At 41.8% G+C, this 26,553-nt stretch overlaps 1 protein-coding gene across 2 annotated transcripts in view; it reads left to right on the top strand.

The window, feature by feature from the left end:
- Positions 1-25,972, top strand: part of LOC141760402 (uncharacterized) — a 135,931-nt gene extending 109,959 nt beyond the window's left edge. Inside the window, exons 4-9 of one of the 2 annotated variants that reach the window (XM_074623207.1) lie at positions 11,699-11,749; positions 14,088-14,195; positions 14,360-14,416; positions 16,156-16,263; positions 16,420-16,476; positions 21,799-25,972. In XM_074623207.1, the coding sequence (XP_074479308.1) occupies positions 11,699-11,749; positions 14,088-14,195; positions 14,360-14,416; positions 16,156-16,263; positions 16,420-16,476; positions 21,799-23,367 (1,950 nt within the window). In that variant the 3' untranslated portion in view covers positions 23,368-25,972. Of the gene's footprint in view, positions 1-3,406; positions 3,626-11,565; positions 11,750-14,087; positions 14,196-14,359; positions 14,417-16,155; positions 16,264-16,419; positions 18,677-21,798 lie in introns of those variants that run through there. The other variant, XM_074623210.1, reaches the window with a different exon arrangement.
- The last annotated feature ends 581 nt before the right edge of the window (positions 25,973-26,553 follow it).

The raw sequence follows: 26,553 nt of genomic DNA, 5'->3' as shown, positions 1-26,553 counted from the left end.
AGTCGAGTGATGACATTTTCTTCCCCTCTTTTCCAGCCAACCTTTCCTTTCGGAGGGATTGCTGAAAGGTTCATAGGTTGAGAATTTTACCTTACTTCTTTGGTCCAATAGCATGCTCATTTTCAGGTTCATAATTGTATTTTGTTTCTACTACAACATGTTTACATGCTTTAATGTTAAAAATAAAAAACATAATTTTCCTCATACCGTCTGTCTGAATATGCCTGCATTTACCCTCCATCTGAACTGCTCTGTTTTAACAAATTTCACAGAATTGTGTCTCTTACGTCATTTAAGATTAATGAACTGTTTAAAATCACTTTTGGATTAGCTGCTGTGTGTGATCCCATTTTATTCCCTGCATTACAACCATTACAGTCTTGCCACAACACACCTGTCCGGATGCTGCAAGCCGCTAGTGTGTCACAACTCAGAGTTTGAAAACCACTGTGCTGGAGGATAAATTGCAGAGTTCACAGTGTCAGACCTACACTATCGAATTAAGCCAGTTTTTCTCCACAGGAAATGTTTGCCCTAATGGCTAATTTCACTTATTCTAATGTAATCAGTAGACCTATTCACAGATGCATTATAGCAGGGCAAACACACACACACACACACACACACACACACACACACACACATATACAGTATATATATATATATATATATATATTAATACGGTGGAGGGTCCGCCGTATTAAGTGCCATTCCAAACCAATCCCTGGGGAGTGGAAGTGGCTTATAAAACCCTCCAAGAACGAGCCTGCAACGATGCCGACGTGACCAGCTGACCTTACTGACGACGTACAATGCCGTTTTGTGTTCGTCATGGAACACGATCCAAAGGCAAGTTCTGTGCGACTACTGGTACAAAAATTTATTGTAAACTGCTCAAACTAAGAGGTATTTAATTTATTCTAATTTATTGTGATACAGACGTCAACAACATAAAGTAAATAGATTGTATTTAGGATCAAATATACCCTTATTTAGACTAGAAAATGGTAGACATGTTCATTGGATTGTAAATTGTTGTATATTGTATGTATGTATGTATACAGTATGAACGTATATATATGACACACAACATATATTTATTATTTTTACCCCTATCAGGAGCTATAACCCCGTAATGTATTATATCTTTAACTGTGCAATACTGACTGTAATGGAAAATATACTGACTTATGTAACATGTTGACTTTGCTCTTCTGTAATGGAAATGTGGTGAATTGACCCCGAAAGCACCCCCAGAAGCACTGTTTGCCTTTTGATCATGTATTGTATGTGTATTTTTGTTTTCACACCTGTCTTGCAGACAGGTCTAGACTAGTTTCAGGTACTGTAGAAGCAGGATATATCAGGCCTCAGGCCTAAAGTGTCTGAGACCCCTGATCAACTTTCTTCAAACACTCAATGTCCAAGGCATCAAAAAGTCAACATAGGATACTCAAATAACTCTCTGGAGACAGTCCAAGTATGATGCAAAAAGCAGAGTTTTTATTGTGTTCAATAATGGCAGAAAGAGACACAACCAAAACCTGAGCCGTTCCGAACACGACTTACTTCGGGGTTAACATCATAGCCTTATATACTAGACAGAGGGGCTTGATAACATTTCTGAGTTCTCTTGATTATATTGGTGTCCGATAATTGCGTCTATTTTTTAAAAGATAATTGCCACCTGTTGTTGGTACAGTTGATTATACGAGCTGTAATTCTAGTCAAATAAGGAGCTATGGGAATTAAGGACCTTTCCAGACATATCACAGTTATGAATTACCTCTTAGAAGGCCTCATGAGGATTCATCAACAGCTGCAGGATGACGCCAGGGTCATGAAGGGACATTACTAGGAGCTACAAACATCACGACAATAACTATGATTATATGCTTGTCAATAATTCAACATGGTTATATGATCAATATTCTCTATCATTGTTTAGCACACTTTTACATGTTTTTAAGAGAATTACTTCTACAGTGAGCCTGAGTTTCTTAAAAACGTACGACTCACTTCTGTAAGCTAAGTAACCGCATCCTGCTTGTTAGGATAAAATAGAAGCCTCAATACATTTCTGGGTTGTTAGTCACCAGAACAGACTTGCAACTGTTTATGCTCTGTGTGTTTTGCTGAACAACCATTGACTGCAACGATAAATAAGACAAAGACGTTTATTGTTCCAGTATCTTTATTGACAGTTCTCATCTAGCAAGGTATCAGGAAAATTTCCAACACAAGACTTAACCGTGCAAGTAAAGCAGTAAATCAGCTGTGCAATAATCTGGTTTACTTTATTTATACAGTACATTTAAAATAATATTCTTATTTCACAATATTCTTGCATTCCTATAAATCCATGCATTTATGTTATTTGCATAGATCCTATTTTTCAGCATTATTATTTGCACTGTTATATATATTTCTTATTTATATTTTTCTTATGATTTCTCTATTTTTATATATTTATATTTATATTCTAGGATGGGAGCAAAACGTAGCTCAATTCCCCCAAGGGGATCAATAAAGTAATTCTGATTCTGATATTTATTTCCTTGCTGGAGAGAGGGAAGTTCGTCCCGAAGTGGTTGCTGTATTGATCCCCTCCACCTTAAAGGGACTATTTGTAACTTTGTACGCGCATAAATGTAGCGGGTCGTCACACATGCGCGCTCGCATATGCGCGTTCGCGTGTAGCCGCTGTACCCTCCTCCTCTGCCTGCTCGCCTTCACTCAGACAGCTCAGCTCGCTCCACCTCTAGACGTGAACGCGCGTTCACTCCACACTGCAGAAGAGTTAGTTTAGCTCTGTGAATATCTAGTGAATGTACAGGGGACGTTTGTGCAGAAATAACTGCTGCAGCTCCTCCAGACCAACAGAGGTTTCCCGTGTCTTGGGAAGTAACGGAGCTCTACAGAGATTTACGTTGTCTTCTCGTTACCGACCGGGTGCAGGTGTCTCCTCTGCTCTCTCCGGCTGCGGGCGGAGAGAGCAGGGAGACACGCTGGAGAGCCCCGCTGCCTCAGCCTGCACTTAGGCAGGAAAAGCCAACACTAGGATCAGATCTAAATCATGTTCATGGAGAGACCTTCGTCTGGTCAGCTAACATTACTGCCAAGCAGCTGAAATATAGAGTGATATTGTGGTTTTAGCTGACTTGTGTCGCCTCAGTTTTGAGTGATGCTCGTTCAGGTATATTGAGAGCGAGCAAGCGCGAGCCCGACGCTGACTTTCGTTGATTTCACGGCCACAGGTGTCGCTGTTAAGAAGCATTTCTGAAAGTTACAAATAGTCCCTTTAAAGAAGGAGCTTCATTGAGCTGTGAGTGTGACTACAAACGGAGTGCACTCCACCACGGAGTGGGAGGGTGGAGGGGCCGGACTGGAATTTGGCCGATATTGGTGGCTGGACGGGAGGGAAGCAGCAGGTATCGCGAGAGTTGTTGTAAGTTTTTGCAGAACTCAGCTCAGATATCAATTTGCGTGTTCCCTTCTCGACAATGGCCGTCTGAGAGGCTGCAGCTGGAGGAGAAGAAGAAGACGAAGAAAAAGAAGAAGAAGAAGAAGAAGAAGAAGAGGAAGAAGAAGAAGAGGGAACCGGAGTGAACCCGCACACACTCAGGTAAACACTTTAATAATGTTTAACGGAACGGCACGCTTGGTTAGCTCCGATGCTGACCAGCTAATTAGCCGCTGTTAGCTTCGGCCAGCTGTTGTGTGGCTAACTGCTAATGTTGAACCCTTAAAGAGACATGACTCCGTCTTCCTTTTGGCAACTTTTATTCTTCCCAGTTCTGTTGAAGTTATCTTTACACGAAGCAATCAGAACCGCTCGCACACATACGTAAACAACAAGCACGTTTTCTAATCGCGACTGCGCTGACTGATGACATCATCACACTCTGAACTTTGACCTTGCGATAACAACATTGCGCTGACTGATGACATCACATCACTCTGAACTGACTTCTCGAAAATAACATAAATCAAATTGTAGTGTAGTGTCAGTAAAAGTCAGATTAGAGTACATTCCTCTTAGATAATTTAAATCTATTCCAGGTCAATAACATGTAAATTATAAAATATTTCTAGGTCGCAACACTAGCGTTAACCTACGGTGACCAGACGTTCCGGTTTGTCCTGGACTGTCCCAGTTTCAAGCGAGGCCTATGGAAGGAGGCTGGGACACGGGGCTGCGGTCGAAAAGTCACACAATTACGTCCTAACGTCTTTTCCTAACCACTTTTCCTTGACCTTGATGGAAAACGTCATGAGGTTAAGGAAAGCTGAGAAGGACAACCACGGTGTTGAGAGGACTGGGTTGCGTTCGAATAGTCAAATAATTACGTCCTAACGTCTTTTCCTAACCACTTTTCCTTGACCTCAATGGAAAACGTCATGAGGTCAAGGAAACATGAGAAGGAGAATTCATAAAGAGTTAGGAAAAGACAACAGCGGTGTTAGGAGAATCCGACTGCTCCTTCACTAGGCTCCGTAATTATGATGCGACGCCGGCGGATGTTAGTGACGTGGGTCTGCCGTGGTGAAACTACAATGTCTTTCAATGACAGACTGCTTCACCCGCGGTGTGTGAAAGCGATACCACAGCTCCTTCTGCTGCTGGAACACTTTACATCAACAGATAATAAAGGATCATCTGACATAACGAGGACAACCGGTGAAAAATATCACTTCATTACCAAGGTTGGAATTGAAATAAACAAAGGAAGATAAATATAGAGTTAATTGTTCGAGTTATGGAGGTGTAGGACCATATACTTCTTCCAACTTCTTTTCGGACATGTAATATTAATTTATGTTGATTATTTGTTAATTGATTGTTTACTGTTCATTTTATTTGTTATTATTGTTTTGTTTTTTACTGAGGTATTTGTTACATGTTCGAAATAAATAATTAATTAAATATAAAGTGAAACGAAATGGTAGTCACTGTCCACTCATATTAAACATGAATCCCAATTAGTGTATGAGCGTACGAAAATAATATGCGAGATAAGCATATCGTTAAGTTTATTATCAGGAACGGCCGAATGGTGCGTCGCTTGAAATGCTGCGGCCGTAAGGAATTGTGGGATGTTATTCTCTCTTTCCCTTTGGTAAAGGATGGTCCAGTGTATCCTATGCTAAAGGAGATAAAAAAGGAAGCATTGAAGCTCCTTTCCTCAGCATTTGGTGAATTTGAACAGCTCTTGTCATGGCTTCTACTTAGGTACTTCTGGGTCATTTCACTCCATTAGGAACCTTCCTAAGCAAAAAGGACTTTTCGAATGCAACCGTGTGTTGCGATTGGCTCAATTTCGGCGAGTGCAGACCAGACTTTACTGCGCATGTGCGGTACCCCAAAAATATGACGCGTTCATGACGCGTGACCCAGCCCCCTTCAATAGGCCTTGGTTTCAAGCTGGGTGTCCCGAGTCCCCGAGAATCATGTTCATTCATTCATTCATTTGTGCACATTATATATACTGTATACTATATACTGTATACACTGATCTAAAAAATTAAGGGAACACTTAGGCTGTATTCGAAACCCCCTACTACATACTACTGACGAACGCAGTATGTAGTAGACAGCAGTGGCGGCTGGTGGAAATTTGTCTAGGTAGGGCTGTGCCATATCCAATCAATTTCAGCAAACATCCCGGTATGATTTAATGCAAAAAGGTGAAGGTATCAAAAACACAATACTGCTTTGCAGTTAAATTATCAACAATTATTTTATTCCAACAGGAGCAGTAAAGAATGCTTAGAAAAACACAACAGTATAACATGTACTCAGTGGTGGAAAGTAACTAAGTACATTTACTCAAGTACTGTACTTAAGTACAATTTTGAGGTACTTTACTTGAGTATTTCCATGTTCTGATACTTTATAACTTCTAATCCACTACATCTCAGAGGGAAATAATGGTCTTTTTACGCCACTGCATTGATTTAATAACTTAAGTTACTTTACAGATTCAGATTATTAATACAAAATATAATCAACGAATAAATTATGTATTATTATAGATTAAACAACCCAGCAGTATATAAAGTCATTAAAATGAGCTCCACCTTTACCAGCTGCAACTTTAAAGGGATGAACACATTAATGCATCAATAAGTATAATCCAATAATATACACTATTCTCCATAATGTGTACTTTTATGTTTGGTACTTTAAGTATATTCATATGCTAATATTTTTGCAGTTTTACTTAAGAAGGATTTGAATGCAGGACCCTTACTTGTAACAGAGTATTTCTACATGGTAGTATTGCTACTTTTACTTTAGTACAAGATCTGAGTACTTCCACAACTGCATGTACTATATTACAATATTAAACCTGTAATACATTAATAATGCTTTGTTTGGTAAACCAATAATGAAGTAAAGATCAGGGGAAGTAAGCATGAAGTGTAATTAGGAATACTGCTGTTAAGTCCTGAAGCTATACACCTGAATGTACAGAAACATGGACTCTAGTGCTCTGAGGTGTAGATATGGTAAACTCCAGCAGCATTTCTGCTTCAAAACTCTCTCACCTTACTCAAAAGGCACAACCACAACCCATCCACAGATATTAATACTACATAAAATACAGTTAACAAGAACAATACAACAAATTTACCGGTCTCAATTAAATTGTGATGCCTCCATGACCAATTTAAGCAAATGAGACTGAGGACAACTATGTACAAGAAAAGTCAATGTGGTGAGAAAGCCTCCATATTTTTGACAGCCTATTTGTAGAAGAATTTTGCACTTCTCTCCTTCCGAGTGGCAAACCTCTCAATGACCTTCTTCTTAAAGTCAGGAATGTCTCTGACCAGTTTCTTCTCCATGGAGAGCATGGCCAGAGCATTAATGTGATCCTTCATCGCTTCATGGGCTGGTGCTGCTGGTCAAGACTCAAGAGATTAATTTTATTGTCATTTCACTGAGTATTTGCATACACAGAAGGAAACGAAATATTGTTTCTCCCAGCTCCCGTCAGTGCATTAAAAAGGATAGAATAAATAAGTATTAAAATTAACAATACCTAAAAATAAAAAAATAAAATAAGTAAGGTTTCAGACACAATTTCACCCAATTTGCAGTCATACACCCAATTTGCAGTTGTGTTTAGCAGCAGAGAAAAGTGCATTTATGTCCATAGTAAAGTGCTGTTTGCATTACTGTTCCAAAAATTGTCTTTGACAGGTGACTAGTGTAGAAGCAGGATATCTCAGGCCTTGGGCCTAAAGTGGCTGAGACCCCTGTTCAATGTTCTTCAATGTTCAAGGTATCAGAAAGTCAATACAGGATACTCAAATGAATCTCTGGAGGCTGTCCAAGTATGATGCAAAAAGCAGCGTTTTTATTGTGTTCAATAGTAGCAGAAAGAAACACAAACAAAACCCGAGCCGTTCCGGACACGACTGACTGCGGGTTTAACGTTATAGCCTTATATACTGGACCGAGGGGCTTGTCCCCTCTTCTTAATATAATTTCTCAGGTGTCTCGATTCTATTGGTGTCTGTTAAACTAACACATTAGTCAGCAGTCACACAGGTATCATCTTACATCATCAGACTCGAATATGTCCGGTATTTTCCAACATCTATTTTTTTAAAGATTAAGTACCACCTTTTGGTGGTATAGTTTATTACATTTAGCTGTACTTCTAGTCAAACAGGAATTCTAGGATTTAATGGTACGTGCCAGGTACATCATGTGCATGCATTATCTCATAAACATACATTCAACAGCTGCCAGGTGAAGCCAGTGTAAGGCAGGTACATCTCTAAGATCTATAAATAGCACAGCACCAACTATGATTGTATGCTGTTCAGTAGTTCAACAGGGTTATAAGATTAATACTTTTATCATTGTTTATCACACTTTTATATATCTGAAAAAGGATTACTTCTACACTAGCTTTAAAAACTGTTTCGGTGTTAATGCTGGAGGGTTGGATGTGAGTGTGAGTGGGGGTGGGAGGGTGGACACAGACCATTTACAAGCCTAACCACTTGTGGGAAGAAGCTGTTCAGCATCCTACAGCAGATGCTCCTGTACTCTTCCCAGACGGCAGGAGGGAGAACAGGCCGTGAGGAGGGTGGTGAGGGTCCTTGATGATGGAGGAAGCCCTGCGAATGCAGTGCTGCTGGTAGAGTTCCATCAGGGAATGGAGAGGGGTGTAGAAGCAGGAGGTCTCAGGCCTCGGGGCTATGGTGTCTGAGAACCCTGATCAACTTTCTTCAAAAACTCAATGTTCAGGCATCAAAAGTCAACATAGGATACTCAAATAACTTCTCTGGAGACTGAAGGAACCGGCCCTCTACCTCCAAGAGGTCAGGGCACAGTTACGTGTTGGTTAATCTTGTGTGACAAAGAGATTTTCCAAACAGACGGGTTAAAGCATAATAATACAATTTATTCCGAACAATTAATGTTGCATAAGTAAGATAACAGAGTTTACAGAATTCTGGATCCAATCAACGTGTCCCTGACAACGTACAATGCATGGGTCAGTTCGCGAAGTCTGAACCCCGAGCTATCCCTGATCCAGCGTTTTTATGGTTTACACAATATCAATAGTCATGAGCTTATGGCACGTGATGTTTTTGCTGCATATCTTCTTTTTTGTTTCTTCTTCTGACTCCATCCTCCCGTGACCTTGTGAAAAGAACAGAACATGCAGTCCCGTGTGCCTCCCCCCTGTCCTCGCCCTTGAGTAGTTCAAAGCCTCTCCAAATGCTGCCGGAGATTATTACAATGTGACTATATAGAAATCTACAGTCACCGAATCACCTCCTCAAGGAACAAAACAGTGCAACAACAACTGAACAGCCCCAAGTCCTTCATTCCTTCACCCTGAATTATGCCCTTAGAAGCTAATAATTGAGAGACAGTTATTGAGCAATCATGAAACAATACAACAGTTTTCAGCTTCCCTTATAAACAGGTTATTTCAGGTCATTGTAAGCACTTTTGTACATAATAAATCCAACAAGACAGTCCAAGTCTGATGCAAAAGCAGAGTTTTTATTATGTTCAACAGGGGCAGCGAAACGCAACCAAAACCCGAGCCGTCCCGGAAACTACTAACTTCGGGGTTTAGAGCATAGCCTTATATACAATACTAAGGGGATTGCCCCTCCTTCTTGATAATATTCCACAGTTGTCTCTATGATATTGGTATCCGGTAATTTAGAGTTTATGGCTTATCGTCACATAACATATCATTTACCTCATCTGACCCGGGTATGTCAGGTACTTTCCAGCGTCTGTTTTTTAAAAGATAATTGTCACATGTTGTCAGTACAGTGGAATGTCAGCTTTAATTCTAGTCAAACGAGGCACTGAGGGAATTAAGGGCCTTTCCAGGCGTATCAAGTTTATGCATTATCTCATTAGGAGGCCTCATGAGGGTTCATCAAAAGCTGTAGGATAAAGCCAGGGTCTTGCAGGATAGCTTTTCTCCTTTAAGTGACAAGCCGCTCCTCTGAGCTTTTTATTTAATTTTTAATATTTCTATTAATCGTTTAACCTATAGCATTAATCGGTTAAAATTCTTAATGTCGGTTAACGGTTAAACGGTTAATTATTAACATCCCTATAGGCAATAGTGTCTTTCTAATGCTAATATAGGGATTAATGAGTTAGGATGGACAGAAGTAATCCATCTTTTAATGTCAAACTAATCCATAGAATTTAGATTTGAGGACCATTACAGTCTAACATTACATTCAGAAACCTTGAATTTGATCCGATATTTGCTGCTGACGTTTCTATCATGGGACCACCCCCAATATGCCCACAAGCAGGGACATTTTCATTTTCATAATATTTTCATTTATAATTTATTTATTGAGATAATTATTTATGCAAATAGCATGGACAAGGAAGCAGGTGTGCTGCAGCAGCTCCTAAAACAAGCATGAACTGATAAAGTTTAAACTTAGGGGAAAACATTTTTGTTTTATCACTTTCTTCATGTGATATACAGGCTACACGTGTAGAACACAAGTAGGCTGTTTGTGGTGGGTAAGATGATTGTTTTTAATCTGTTTATGTTCATATGCATTAGTCCATTATTCCTTGTGATGCAGACTATCACGCACGACAACATCTAGGAAAGAGTGAGAGAGAGAGAGTTTATTTGAATTTGAATTTGAGAGAGGACAGAATTGTAGATGTGATACAAAAACTTTCTTTGATCATGAAGCTGAATGTTAGTCCAATTCTCAGCCGTGGGTAGTTACGGGTGAATGCGCGGTTTGAATGCGCATCGACAGGTCCGTGTTATAAACGTCTAGTGTATGAAATGTCTGTATCGTCACTGCGCTGCATTCTTATAAACTATGATAATCTGGTCACATCTCTTGTCCAGGCGCTGTTTCACTTCCTCTTCCTCTCATTGCATTTCTCACACTCATAGAACTGTGTGAAGTCCAAGTCCAAGACAAGTGGGAGTCCAACAAGGCACGAGTCCAAGACAAGTCAGAGTCCAACAAGGCATGAGTCCAAGACAAGTACGAGCCTAAAAAGCACAAGTCCAACACAAGTCTGAGTCCTACAAGACAAGAGTCAAAGACAAGTCCAAGTCCAACAAGGCACGAGTCCAAGACAAGTCCAAATCCAACAAGGCACGAGTCCAAGTCCAACAAGGCAAGGGTCCAAGACAAGGCACAAGTCCAAGTCCAACAAGGCACAAGTACAACAAGGCACGAGTCCAAGACAAGTCCAAGTCCAACAAGGCACAAGTCCAAGTCCAACAAGGCACGAGTCCAAGTCCAACAAGGCTCGAGTCCAAGACAAGTCCGAGTCCAACAAGGCACGAGTCCAAGACAAGTCCGAGCCCAACAAGGCACGAGTCCAAGACAAGTCTGAGTCCAACAAGGCACGAGTCCAAGACAAGTCCGAGACAAGTCCGAGTCCAACAAGTCCGAGACAAGTCCGAGTCCAACAAGTCCGAGTCCAACAAGTCCGAGACAAGTCCGAGTCCAACAAGTCCGAGACAAGTCCGAGTCCAACAAGTCCGAGTCCAACAAGTCCATGTCCAAGACAAGTCCGAGTCCAACAAAACACGAGTCCAAGGCAAGTCAGAGTCCAAAAAGGTACGAGTTCAAGGCAAGTCCGAGTCCAACAAGGTACGAATCCAAGGCAAGGCACGAGTCCAAGGCAAGTCTGAGTCCAATAAGGCTCAAGTCCAAGGCAAGTCAGTGGACTCCGGACTCGAGTACTACAGCCCTGGTCAAAAGTTCCACATTACTGTATGTGGGAGATTGATTGCAAGAGATTGGTCAGGTTTCACATTTAGGCCTTTCAGGGCTCCAGATGATCTTCTTAATTTAGGTGCTGCAATAACACATTTTAAGAGTTACCTATTAGTCTTTGTTACATTTCTCATTTCGATTGAATACAAACAAGAAGACTGTTGTGGTCCACTGAAAGACAGCAGTTTAGCTTCATATTGCTCATTGGACCATGTTATCAGCACCACATGGATGGGAGTAAAACCAGAGGAAACAGCAGTACCTGAATATCTCTGTGTGCTTTTTTTTTTATAGTGGGTCCAGGACACCAGAGTCCAGCAGTCAGAGTGGAGACCTGCTGGATCTCAGAGACCAGGACCAGTACCAGGAGCACCATAAGAGCGAAATGGAGGAGGACCAGCAGAACACGGACCAACGGAGCAACAAGGTCCCCAGAAGACCAGCAGCAGGCTCGTCCTCTGATACCACCGATGTTCAGGTCGGTGTTATTGACTTCATGGCTTTATAACGAAATTAAAGACACGAGGAAGTTACTCTACAGATTTTACTCTACAGATTTTTAAAACTAAATCTAATCCACTAATAAATGGTGATGTATTATTATAAATTAAACTACCAGCAGTATATAATAATAAATGCTGATGTATTATTATAGATTAAACTACTGGCAGTATATAATAATAAATGATGATGTATTATCATAGATTAAACTACCAGCAGTTTATAATGATCAATGATGTATTATTATAGATTAAACTACCAGCGGTATATGAAGTGACTAAAGAGAGCTCCACCTTTATCAGCTGCTACATGGTGAGTGTGTACAGAGCAGTGTGTACATAGGGATTTGCAAACACTGTGTGGGTGCGTCGGCAGCATGTGTTTCTGATAGGGGTGTTCATAATTAACCGTGTAACCGTTAACTTCTTTCCATGTTGGATGTTTAGTTGGAGATTGCAGGTCAACAGTAGATGTCAACAGAACAAGTGGTGTACATCATCTGAAAGCTGGGAACCTGAAGATTAATTTGAGATGCAGCTCAGCACTGTGTGTCAAGTTTTTCTAGTCATGAATCAGAAATGTACATGAATTAATTAATTAAAATAAATAGAAAGTGTATGAGGGTTTAGAACATTATGATGGAAGTAAGTGATGGGTTTATACAGCATCAGCTGGCATTCAGCTGATTCAGCACACACTCCCAGTTGTTGGGCCTATCACTAGCACACATTGTACTACAGTAACAATAACACTTACTCACCCAACTAGTGATATATGATACCAAATCAATCATCCATAACAAAGTAAATTACAGACATGTACATTTTCTCCTACATTTTGGCTGCTCAGTTATGGCAAATATCATAATCACTATTATTTAACGTAATTACTCGTTGACATTACAAACGTCATGCATTTTAGAAAGAACATTTTGTAGCTTACATTTTAAAGTTAAATGCATCTTACCTGGTGCACTTTGAGGGTAAAATGAAGAGTCTAGATCTGTGAAGAACGTTGTGCTCTATGACGCACTTGGAGAACAAAATGATGGGTCAAGATCTGTGAAGAACTTTGTGCTCTCTGATGCACGTTGAGAGCAAATTCAAGAGGCTACATCTTTTGAAGAACTTTGTGCTGTCTTGAAGAGGCTATATCAATGAAGAACTTTGTGCTCTCTGGTGCACTTTGAGAGCAAAACGAAGAGATAAATAATACAAATAAATAGTGAAAGTGTATAAGGGCTTAAAACATTATGATGGAACTATGTGATCGCCATTCCCATGCTCTATTATGTCACATAAGTTGTTAAAGCAATTTTTGGTACAATAACAAATACTCACCCAACTATTAATATATGATACCAGATAAATCATCCTCAGCAAAGCATATTACAGACGTGCATTTCCTTCTACATTTGGGCCGCTCGATTATGGCAAAAATCATAATCATGATTATTTAAGGCAGTTACTTGTTGACTTTATAAACATCATGCATTAAGAAAGTGCATTTTGTAGCTTATATTTTTAAGTTAAATGCATCTAATCCAGTGCACTTTGAGAGTAAAATGAAGAGGCTAGATCTATGAACTTGGTGCTCTCTGATGCACTTTGAGAGTAAAATGAAGAGCATAGATCTGTGAAGAACGTTGTGCTCTCTTGAAGAGGCTAGATCTGTGAAGAACATTGTGCTCTCTCAAAGAGGCTGGATATATGAAGAACTTTGTGCTCACTGTTGTACTTTGAGAGCAAAATGAAAAGGCTAGATCTATGAAGAACTTTGTGCTCTTTGGTGCACTTTGAAAGCAAAACGAAGAGGCTAGATCTGTGAAGAACTTTGTGCTCCTTGGTGTACTTTGAGAACAGAATGCAAGATCAAGATCTGTGAAGAATTTTGGGCTCTCTGGTGCACTTTAAGAGCAAATTCAAGAGGCTAGATCTATGAAGAACTTTGTGTTCTCTGGTGCACTTTGACAGCAAAATGAAGAGGCTAGATCTGTGAAGAACTATGTGCAGTCTTGAAGAGGCTAGAGCTATGAAGAACATTGTACTCTGGTGCACGTTGAGAGCAAATTCAAGAGGCCAGATCTATGAAGAACTTTGTGCTCTCTTAAAGAGGCTAAATATATGAAGAACTTTTTGCTCTCTGGTGCACTTTGAGAACAAAATGAGGGTAGAGGAGGATGGTTCAGCAGCAAGTTTGTTATGTTTGCATTATGCTCTAACTTAAACAATATGTTTAATTTATTATACATTTATTGATAAACTTTTTTTCACAAGACAAAGTGTCAACAATAGTCTGTATTTTTATTTTTACAGGTGTCGAAGGATTGTTCCATCCCGCTGACACGAGTCAGGATCAGCAGTGCGATGTTGGCTGCGATGGATGCCGGTGGATGCACAGCAGCTGTTCCAAAAGGCCAAAAGGTCATCTGACAGTTCATTTTCTCTGTTAGTTGAGGCCCTACATATTAAAGTGTCCTTTTCTTCCTGAAATACTCTAAATCAATAAGCCAAGATTGCTGATATTGGCCAAAAGGAAAAATGCCTCAAATATGACTTAAATATCTTTGTTGCTTTTCTTCCATTAGAAACGTCAAGTGGAGCAGAAAGCAGCTGCTTCCAAGAAGAGACCGGCAGAGCAACAGGTTTGTCGTTGTTTTTAATGCAGTTTTTGACTTATTTAGAATTGTTTGTTGTACAACGTGAGTACACAGTGTTGGTAGGAAATTTATTAGCCATCCGAAAATTGGAAGTTGGCCATAAAAATAGCAAGATGCGTTAAAGAAATTAGTGCCGTTAAAATTTATTTGCCATCCATCCATCCATCCATTTTCTTCCTCTTATCCGGGTTGCGGGGGCAGCAAGCTTAGCACGGTATTCAAGACGTCCCTCTCCTCAGCAACGTTTTCCAGCTCTTCCTTGGGAAACCCGAGGCATTCCCAGGCCAGACCAGATATATAATCTCTCCCTCGTGTTCTGAGTCTACCCCGGGGCCTCTTACCAGTTGGACGTGCCTGGAAAACTTCCAAAGGGAGGCGAACTCCTCCAGACGTCTGAGCTCCTCACCCTATTTCTAAGGCTGAGCCCAGCCACCCTACGTGGGAAACTCATTTCAGCCGCTTGTATTCGCAATCTCATTCTTTCGGTCACTACCCAAAGCTCATGACCATAGGTGAGGGTTGGAATGCAGATGGACTGGTAAATCGAGAGCTTTACCTTACGGCTCAGCTCAGTTCCCTCTTCACCACAGCGGTCCAATACAGCGCCCGCATAACTGCAGACACTGCACCGAACCGCCTGTCCATCTCCCGCTCCATTTTACCCTCATTGGGAATAAGACCCCGAGATACTTAGACTCACTCCCCATCCGGAGGGTGCAGTCCACCGTTTTCCAGCAGAGCACCATGGCCTCAGCCTTGGATGTACTGACTCTCATCCCGACTGCTTCACACTCTGAAGCAAACCGTCCCAGAGCGTGCTGAAGGTCACGGTCTGATGAAGGCAACAGAACTACATCATCTGCAAAGAACAGAGACGCAATTCCGTGGTCCCCGAACCGGACACTCTCCTCCACCCGTCTGCACCTTGAGATCCTGTCCATGAAAATTACAAACGGGAACGGCGACAAGGGACAACCCAGGTGAAGGCCAACACCCACTGAAAACGTGTTTGACTTTGTGCCGAGTATACAGACTCAGGTCTCACTTTGGTTATTCAAGAACCGGATAGCTCGTAACACCGACCATGGTATCCCATATTCCCACAGTGCCCCTCACAGGACTCCCCGGTGGACACGGTCATAAGCCTTTTCTAAGTCCACAAAACACATATCGACTTGATGGGCAAACTCCAATGATCCCTCCAACAGCCCCGCGTTGGTAAAGAGCTGGTCCACTGTTCCCCGGCCTGGACGGAATCCGCATTGTTCCTCCTGATCTGAGTTTGACAATCGGTCTGAGCCTCCTTTCCAGCACCCTAGAATAAACTTTCCCGGGAAGACAGAGCAGTATGATACCCCGATAGTTGGAACACACTCTCTCATCCACCCCTGGCGCCTTGCTACTGAGGAGGCTTTTGATTACCTCGGCAACCTCTGCCAAGGATATGGACAAGCCTTCCCCCAAGTCTTCAAACTCTGCCTCCTCTACAGAGGATGAGTTGGTCGGGTTCAGGAGTTCCTCAAAGTGCTCTTTCCACCGCTCGATGATATCCCCAGTCCCCAGAGCAAAATGAAGAGGCTAGAGGAGGATGGTTCAGCAGCAGGTTTGTTATGTTTGCATTATGCTTTAACTTAAACAATATGTTTATTGATTATGTTTTTTGATTGCCCTTTTTTCACAAGACAAAGTGTCAACAATAGTCTTTCTGTATTTTTATTTTACAGGTGTTGAAGGAGTGTTCCATCCCACTGAGACGAGTCAGGATTAGCAGTGCAATGTTAGCTGCGATGGATGCCGTTGGAAGCACAGTAGCTGTTCTTAAAGGCCAAAAGGTAATTTGCAAGTTAATTTTCTCTGTTAGTTGAGGCCTTGTATATTAAAGTGTCTTCTTCTTCCTGAAATATTCTATATTTATAAGCCAAGACTGCTGATATTGGCCAAAAGGAAAAATGCCTCAAATATGGCATAAATATCTATTCTTCCATTAGAAACATCATGTGGAGTGGAAAGCAGCTGCTTCCAAGAGGAGACTGTCAGAGCGACAGGTTTGTCTTTGTTTTTAATACAGTGTTAGCCCTGCTTTCCTTTTCTGAGTTGTCTAACGGTTTGCCAGAACTTCCTTGAGGCCAATCGAAAGTCCTTCTCCTTGGTCTTCCTGAATTCCTCCCACACCCGGGTTTTTGCTTTTGGGCCAACCAAGCCCGAAAGGCCTCCTTCTTCAGCTTGACGGCCTCCTTCACCTTCTTCTTAGGTTGCCACCACAAAAGGCACTGACGACCTACTGACCACAACTCCTAGCAGCCGCTTCCACAATGGAGGTTTTGAACATGACCACTCAGATTCCATGTCCCCAGCCTCTCCCAGGATGTCCCCCAGCCAGGACGGAGTATGTATTGTTCTTTCTGGATCCAGGGTTTGACAATCGGTTGGAGCCCTTCTTTCCAGCACCCTAGAATAAACTTTCCCGGAGAGGCTGAGCAGTGTGATACCCCGATACTTTGAGCACACCCTCTGGTCCCCCTTTTTAAAATTGGGAACCACCACCTCGGTCTGCCATTCCACAGGCACTGTCCCCGACCTCCACGTGACACTGAAGAGGCGTGTCAGCCAAGTCAGACCAACAATGTCCAGAGCCTTCAGCATCTCAGGGCGAATCTCATCCACCCCCGTTGCCTTGCAACCGAGGAGCTTTTTGACTACCTCAGCGACCACTGCCAGGGATATAGACAAGTCTTCCCTAAAGTCTTAAAACTCTGCCTCCTCTACGGAGGACATGTCTTTTCTTTGCACCAAATTAATTTGCGTTAACGCCTTATCGCATTAACTTTGACGGCACTAGTAATTACCTATGTAGACCTAACTCCAGCCCGTCCGCTCTCGTTAGCAAAAAGAATGCAAAAGCATCTTAAACCAAACGAGAAAGGAGAGCTAGAGAATGTGAACGAAGTGATTTATAAGATGTGCGATAAACAAGTCGGGACTAAAGATGGAAACGCCACAAATCTCCACTCCCATCTTAAAACTCGCACACTCATCCAACAGAATAGGCAAGTCTGCCACCGACTCCTCAACCTTCAATCATTGGGGTTTTAGCAAAGACAACAACAACAACAACATATAAATGTGACTGTCAACGGTGGCGAGATTGTACAAGGGAGGTTACCAGGTGTGGAAAATAATCTCCAGCTTAATGTAAACTCACATTAACAAGAACCATTTAAACGACTGTCCTTTCTCTGTCCATGCTATGACACTTTTCTTTTTTTTTTGTAGCCAAACATCACATGGGAACATAATGGTGACATAACGTCGAGAAAAGATGGTGCACAGTCAGCAACTTGGAGCGCTTATTGCTTAGTTACTTAGTCTTTATTTGGTGTCCCAAATAAAGAACCGAGTGGGTACCAAACGCGGAGCTAGGATTCAATAGTGTAAAAGCTCATGATTATGAGAATGGAAAGTACCCAGGATCAATGAAGAAAAAAAAACAAAACTAAAACATAATGGTGTCCCAGGTGGCCTAGAAAAGTAAAAGAAAAATAAGGCAGAGGGGAATTGGTGGAGCCCCTCAATAGGTGGGACGCCGGGTGTGGCATAAAAGACGAAGCCCTGCTGAGGGTGTTTTAGTTGACTGCTTTCGAGACCAGCCACTTGTTTTACCTTTATTTCTGTACTTATACTTTAACAACAGTAAAACTATCCACATCGAATTCTGAAGTCAGTCTTCTTTTTTTTAAGTTTGTTTTAATTGAAAAGTATTAGAAATTTGGTAGAAGATCTGATCTCAACTGGCCAGAGAAGATTTCCTGCGACACAGGCACATTGTAAAATAAATGTTTTCCATCCATACAGTTGAAAAAGACAGTTTCAAGGAAATAGTGAATACATTAAATCGCCAATATGACTTACCAAGCTGCAGATACTTCATCATCGGGGATTTATGTATTTTTAAGGAATAAGTCAGTGCGTGGGTTGTGTGCTTAACGTTAACGAGTGTTAGTGTGTGCTGTTGAGACAGAGAGAAGAGTTGCACGGCGAACGTTGCTTGTTTACTAGGAAGTTCATGCGTTTTTGGGGTGACAAGACGCACCATTAACAGCAGCCAGGCGGCCCGTAACATTAGCGAGTGTTCAAGACAGAGAGACTTGAGACGGCCGTTCCAAGCTACTACAATGCCGTCGTTTCAGATGTGAACAGACATCAATGTTGAGAAACGTGTTATTTAATAAAAATAACCAGATGATTCATCTGATTTATTGATCTCAGAGCTTACTGCTTATACATTGTCCACTTATGGATGCTGCAACATATGCATCTCCATTCTATCCATATTTATATCTATGGGCGTCTCTCTTCAGGTTTTTTTTGGCAGATAATATTGTATATCGTTTTTTTTAAAGCAATACCGTCAGTAGGAGAATTTAAATATCGCCCACCCCTAGTACCGACCAATGTCCCAGACCAGAATTCCCCTGCGATTGGTGAGAGAGGTGGATCGGGGAGAAATCGGCCAAGAACTCCTGTTAGTGGAGCGGATAGTGGAAAAATCATGCAAATAGTGATACAAGCACCAAATTTGGCATGATGATTCCCGAGGGGACGCTTAGCAAATATAAACGATCGGCCACTTGAAAATCCAAGATGGCGCCCATTTTTCAAGATGTCCGCCAAATTGACATGCCGTTAATGGTTTCTCTCATAGAAATTCATCTACTTGGTCGATTTGAGCGAACTTCGTGTCAAATTATGTGTTTTCTAGCATGCTGGATCTAATTTTGATAGTTTTTACAATTTTTAACTTCAACATGGCGACCATTTTTCAAGATGGCTGTCAAATTTACTCGCGGAGAATGTTTTTCTTAAGGAAATGCATGTACTTGGTCAACTTGAATGATTGTGATGTAGAATTATATGTTTTCTGGTATGCTTGATCTAATTTTTACAGCTTTAACATCCTCCAATACATTTTTTTTTCTTTTTGGCTGTCCGGTGAGTCTTTGCTTTGTGGTGGTTGCATGGCTCAATTGGCTTGTAGGCCTTCTGTTGTAGATATCAACAGCTGCTGTTGCCATAGGTGTAGGGGCTTAGTGGTGGAGGTAGTACCTTTGTTTCAGAAGTCAGCCACATCCTCCAGGATGGACTACTGGCATTGGTTCTCACTACTGGCCCAACTCTCATCTATGGCTCCAAGAAGTTGCCAGTGCACGGCAACAGCCACACCCGGGACACGGTGTTGGCTCACGGGCTAAACTAGGTGAGGGTAGTACACAGAGAATCTCTGTGTGATGGAGTATGTCTAGCTCCAAATTTCGAAGTGCATAGAGTCAACGAACCAGCCATCTTTATCCATGAGGTTCCCACACCTACATATCTATCTGTTGCCTCTTTCTGGTCTTGGTAAACACAGACAGGCCAACATACATAGCAAAAGGTGTCTCCTGTTCCTTAGAGTGCCTTTGGACCTGCGATCTTTCCCTGTATTTGGCAAAGCAGCTGTACTGTAACAGTTAGGATATTGCAAGGTTAGATTTTGGTGCACCATTCTGGAGTTGTGACTTGATATCAGCCCCATGTTCAATCATAAATACAAACTGAAGCAGGGATGGTGGGACGGTATCTTCAAGGTACCCATCATGGAACATGCTGGTGAATTCTGATTGATGCTGAAGCATGTCACGACGTATCATCTGAGCAGCCTTTGCCAGGTGGATTGCTTCTCCATATTTGCTTGCTCATGCCAGGATTGAACCAACATCCTTCCTGAAGACCAAGAGGACATCACGCCTTTGGTGGTGAGCCTCTAGCTCAGGAATGTGTAAAAGCAGTTGGTCCTTATGACGGGTAGCATGAACATCAGGAGCTTCAATGCCAAGCTGCTCAAGCATCTTCGTGTAGAGCATACACAGGTCGTCAAGTCAGAAAATTGGTGGATCTGAATCCTGACTTGCAGCTTTTGTCTCAGTGATGCAAATAACCAGTTCAGAGAAATCAACTGCATATGCTTCCTTCTTCTGGGCCAGCTCTTCCTTCTTCTGCAGCTGTTGGGCATTCAGATGGGCTCGTTCTCGTTTGTACAGAGCAGCCAAGCAAGCAGGATGATACTTCATTTCCTGGGCAATGACATCTCCAGCACTCAGTTTGGAAAGGAGCTTTCCATCACTGAGAGTTTTTGCACATTCATTTAGTCTTTCATTCAGTTTCATGTTCATTGCTTGTCTTAAGTTGCCCCCTTCTTCCTCACACAGAAAGCATTTGGATTTGGGGGATAGAGTACCTCTGACCCTCCATGGTATTTTGTTGCAGCTGCTCTCATCTGTAACAGTTGAAGGGGTCGATCTCTTTTCAGCTCTTTGTAATTTGGTGTTATTGAACAAGAGTCTGCTACTTTCTTGGTATTGTGCTTGATTTGCTTGCTTACTACTCGCTATGAAAAAAAAACAGTAAGATAATAGCCGGCGCGTATGGAAAGCTCTGAACAGTACTGGGTCTTACATTTCCCATAATGCAACTCCATAATGTGGATGTCGACTGATAATTAAGAAATGTCAAGGGGGCGTCTGTGGTGATCAATCAAATGTCTACAAAGGGAGCATTAGTCAAACTGGAACATTGTGGGTTATGTTTCACAGACATGCTCTAAATCAGCTATTCTCAACAGCTGAGCCGGGGCCCACTGGTGGGCCTCAGAGCACCACCTAGTGGGTCTCAGAGATGCTGACAAATGGTTAGATTAACCCGTTCAAAATCCAACGGCCGCTATTCTGTTTTTCAGAGGTTGTAGCGGGCAGGTTTTATTTTCAAAGTTACACTAAATTTTGGCGAGGAAAAACTGGCACGGCCCTTTCCAAAGGGGTCCCTTTGACCTCTGACCTCAAGATATGTGAATGAAAATGGGTTCTATGGGTACCCACGAGTCTCCCCTTTACAGACATACTGTATGTCTCAGATGCAGTGACACATAATGGAGCTTTTTTCTTTTAAACGAAAAGTGATGTTGGAGACAACCCTGCAACAGTAAAAACTCTGAATTGGTGGTGCGGAAATATAAAGAGTTTGGATTCATAGTGGCAGGGAGTGATGGGTGAGGGTAAGCTGAATAGTTATGTGGGTCATTACACCTGCCAGTGGCATAACACATATTTATAGCCCAGTTTGTCATTTATTTTATTTGGGAAGATGGTCCTCGGAATTATTTTGCTGATCAGAAGTGGGCCTCAAGTTACCAAAAGTTGAGAAACCCTGCTCTAAATGTTATTTATGGTTTAAGATAGGTTGCTCCACCATGGCATCTCACTGACTCTCTCTCTCTCTCGCTCTCTCTCTCTCTCTCTCTCTCTCTCGCTCTCGCTCTCTGTCTATTGCTTTAGAAACGGAGAGGAAGAAAGGGACTGATTCATCAGAGAGTTCACATTGGAGAGAAACTACACAGCTGTGACCAATGTGAGAAAACTTTTGCTTCGGGTAGCACCCTCAGAGTCCATCAACGCAATCACACAGGAGAGAAACCCTACAGCTGTGATGAATGTGGGGCAGCGTTCCTACATAAGGGTCATCTGAAAATACATCAACGCATTCACACTGGAGAGAAACCCTGCAGCTGTGATGAATGTGGGGCAGCTTTCCGACGTAAGGGTCATCTGAAAATACATCAACGCATTCACACTGGAGAGAAACCCTACAGCTGTGACCAGTGTGGCGCAGCTTTCACACAGTTAAGTAACTTAAAAAGGCACAGGCGCATTCACACTGGAGAGAAACCATACAGCTGTGATAAATGTGAGAAAGCGTACACCCATAAAACAAATCTATTAATCCACCGTCGTGTTCACACTGGAGAGAAACCATACTGGTGTGACCAATGTGGGAAAACTTTTGCAGTGGGGAGTGCCCTCACAGTCCACCAACGTATTCACACTGGAGAGAAACCGTACAGCTGTGATGAATGTGGGGCAGCGTTCTTACAACAGGGTCATCTGAAAATACATCAACGCATTCACACAGGAGAGAAACCCTACAGCTGTGATGAATGTGGGGCAGCTTTCCTACATAAGGGTCATCTGAAAATACATCAACGCATTCACACTGGAGAGAAACCCTACAGCTGTGATGAATGTGGGGCAGCTTTCCTACATAAGGGTCATCTGAAAATACATCAACACATTCACACTGGAGCGAAACCCTACAACTGTGATGAATGTGGGACAGCCTTCCGGCGCCAGAGTCACCTTGAAAACCATAAACGCATTCACACTGGAGAGAAACCCTTCAGCTGTGATGATTGTGGCGCAGCTTTCGCACAGTTAAGTAGCTTGAAATCTCACCAGTCCATACATAGTGGAGAGAAACTATACAGCTGTGATAAATGTGAGAAAGCTTACACCTATAAAAAAAATCTATCAATCCACCGACGTGTTCACACTGGAGAGAAACCCTACAGCTGTGATGAATGTGGGGCAGCTTTCTTACAACAGGGTCATCTGAAAATACATCAACGCATTCACACTGGGGAGAAACCGTACTCGTGTGACCAATGTGGGAAAACTTTCACCTCATCAGGCGACCTTAAAAAACACCAACGCATTCACACTGGAGAGAAACCCTACAGCTGTGATGAATGTGGGGCATCTTTCACTGTGTCAGGAACCCTTAAATTACATCAACGCATTCACACTGGAGAGAAACCATACTCATGTGACCAATGTGGGAAAACGTTTTCTCAGGGTAGTGCCCTTAAAGGTCATCAACGCACTCACACCGGGGAGAAACCGTACAGGTGTGATCAATGTGGGGGAAGTTTTACTCATAGTGGTCACTTAAAATCTCACCAACGCATTCACACTGGGGAGAAACCGTACGGGTGTGGCCAATGTGGGAAAACCTTTAAATGGAATAATTCCCTTCAAAAACACCAACGCAGTCACACTGCATCGTTGTGAACGTTTTTCAGAGCCTAGCTAGCCGTTTCCTTTTGCCTCCTCCCTATGCCCTGATAGCTGTGTTGTTATATTCTGAACTTCTCTACAAATTGAAGGCTGACCAACAGTAAAGGCTCAGACACGCCATCCCGACATCAAAGAACTTGTGGTAATGAAGGCCTACATCACAAAGACTACAGCCGACGGCCAGTTAGCACGTACATTCTGAGAGAAAATAACTCTCCACACCAGCAGGCGGTATTCATCATTCAAAAAGGGAAACAGGAAGATCGAGGACGGCAGATATACAAGCCTTTGTTATGATAGGTACATGAAAAAAAGCGGCGTCTGCCGACCATTTTCACACAACTCTCACTCATCACTTAGCTTCATTCCAGATGGTCATGTGGCCATGGGATATGGTCAGAAGCACCAAAAAGAGTAGTGAGTCTTGAGTTTAGAATGATTTATTACAGATGTGATGTGTTCCCAGTAGTGTTTTTGTCTGCTTCATACATATTCTCTTGTTATTGTTGTTTTGTAGTTTAACATTATATTTCCCTCCTTTGTGTAGTTTTCATTGAATAATCTTTATTTTACAAGGTTTAGTTTTAGTTTTTTTACATTTAGTTTTAGTCTTTATATGTTTAGTTTTAGTCTTTACATATTTACTCTTAGTTTTTATATATTTAATTTTAGTCTTTATATATTTAGTTTTAGTGTTTATATGTTTAATTTTAGTCTGTAGCTGTAGCTACATAAAAATACAGAATACCTGGTTGGAGAACTGTGTAGGAATGGACGTAATGTTTATCTTCTCACCATCTTGGTCAAGACGGTTCAGTTTCTGTGGTTCAACGTCACGGGAGTTGATGGAAATTAATTTTATGAGCGCGCTCTGCATGTGATCTGATATTCAATTATATTCAGTGTGTTTCATAGGCTATGCAATGCTGTCAGAGAATATACAATATGTTGCTATGGAAATTAAGCTTTGATCAAGGTAAAAAAAAAATACATTTGGTATTGTTTGGTACAAGCAAATTTTTTTTTTTTTAATTACGATTAATCGATTGATTGTTAATGATCAAAGTGCTTTGTAGCCGACGATGATCGAAAGATGAAGATTAATTAACATGAAGGTGAAATTATACCTTCATTCTTGAAACTTCTCCCAGAAACGGCATGTGACCTAGGGCTGGGACGATACACCTATCTCCTGATTCAATACTATCACAATACTTGGGTGCTGATTTGATATGTCTTGTATTTTAAATATTGCGATTCGATATCATGATTTATTGCAATTTTTGTTAACTTTTTTAACACTAGACCATGGGAAAAAGTTGAATCATACACTTCTAGGGACTTTTACTTTGGAAAAATGTTTGATTTTCAGTATGTATGTAGTCAGAGATGTCCTGAAGTCAAATGTACTGTATCAGTCATTGTCAAGGAGTATTCTTTTTTTTCTCCAGCAACCCAAAAATCAAAGAATAAAGACATTTCCCTCACAAATGCTTGCTTATTACATATAAGGCACTGCATGACCTCGTCCCGAGTTACATTGCTGATCTCCTTGTTCCATATTCGACCTGTCGAACACTTCGATCCTCTAATCTTGGCCTTTTATCAATCCCCCGCTGAAACTGCAAAACAAAAGGTGATCGGGCCTTTTCTGTCTTAGCCCTAACTCTTTGGAATCACCTTCCCCAATCTATTAGAGCTGCTGAATCTCTGGACTGTTTTAAGCGGCTTCTAAAAACCCATATCTATAGGCAAGCCTTTCTATAGGCCTCATCCACATGTGTGTTTGTTAGGGGTGTGACGATTCTCTCAGCTCACGATACGATATGATGGACGATATTGGGTTCACGATCTCAATACGATACGATATTATAACGCGTTGTTAGCCGCCGAGCCAACGAGCTGTTAGCCGCCGAACTAACGAGCCAACGAGCTGTTTTGCGCCGAGCCAATGCGCTGTTAGCCGCCGAGCTAATGCGCTCTGCTTGTGTAAACGGCAGCGGTGGATGAGAGACAGCGGACAGAGCAGATCGAAACGTTGCTTTACGTTTCATCGTGTTTATGCTTGTTGAACAGGTATAATAACAAAGTTTATTGCACTTAGCAACGAGCGTAGCATCAACTCGTCTCTCCACCTCTCTGATCAGCTGTTCACTGACTGCACTGTGTGTGTGTTGATGTGTGTGGAGCTCCGACACAGAAGCTGCGGCCGTGAGTAAAGATTGACTGGTTCAATTTTGGAAAGGGTAGACCAGACTTTACTACGCATGAGTTGTACCCCGAGAGGCTGCAGCTTCAGCCCCGGAGCCCAATATGTACCTAGTGCCTATTATGCCCTGATATCGCGATCCAGTTTTTCGTCTTGACGATGCATATCCTCACGTTTTTATATCGCAATATTTCGTGGCATATTTCGTCATACCCCTAGTGTTTGTCTGTTTTTGTTTGATCTGTTTCTCATTGTTTCTGTGATTCATATTGTAATTTTTCCTTGTTTTAATCATTGTTTGATGTTTCATTTGTGTGTGAAGCACTTTGTAACGGTGTGTTTTAAAAGGTGCTATATAAATAAAGCTTAACTTACTTACTTACTTACAAATTAGTGGTATTTTCTTTTTAATGTACAAGAGAAATGTAATGTTTTATGACGATCTACATTACTGAGGTACCGGACTCTGAAAACACATGCAGCTGTGAATAAGACTAAATGAAAGTGACATTTAATGCAAACTAATATGTACTTGACATAAATTAAACATAAGCAAGTTAAAATAATTTGCTGTAGATTAAATCCTTCCCTTTATATTAATCACTTGGAAAGATCTTGCCAGCCTACATGTTATTACACCATATATAAATTGAGGGCTGTCGAGTGATGAGCGGATAGGACGCAGCCACCTGTAGCTCCAGCAGATTTACGTTTAAAATTCCATTTTTTACCAAAACCACTCGAAAATAATTCAGGAAGGTCATCAAGAATATACTCGAAGCCTCTGGGGAAGGTAAGAGAGGAAGAAATCCGTGTGAAAATGCCGAAAAAGGCCAACACAAAGCTGGACCCGAGCGAGGAAACAGGCCCGAATGAAGCCTCGGGCTCAACTAGAGCGGATAACGCCGGAGGGGTCGCCCGAACGGCGGGTAACAGCGACGTGCTGGGGGCCATAGCAGCGCTACACGCAG

Source organism: Sebastes fasciatus, chromosome 22 (genome assembly GCF_043250625.1).
Source record: "Sebastes fasciatus isolate fSebFas1 chromosome 22, fSebFas1.pri, whole genome shotgun sequence".
In the NCBI taxonomy this organism is placed as follows: Eukaryota; Metazoa; Chordata; class Actinopteri; order Perciformes; family Sebastidae; genus Sebastes; species Sebastes fasciatus.
Note: the sequence above shows the minus strand (reverse complement) of the source record. Positions and strands in the feature narration are given on the sequence as shown.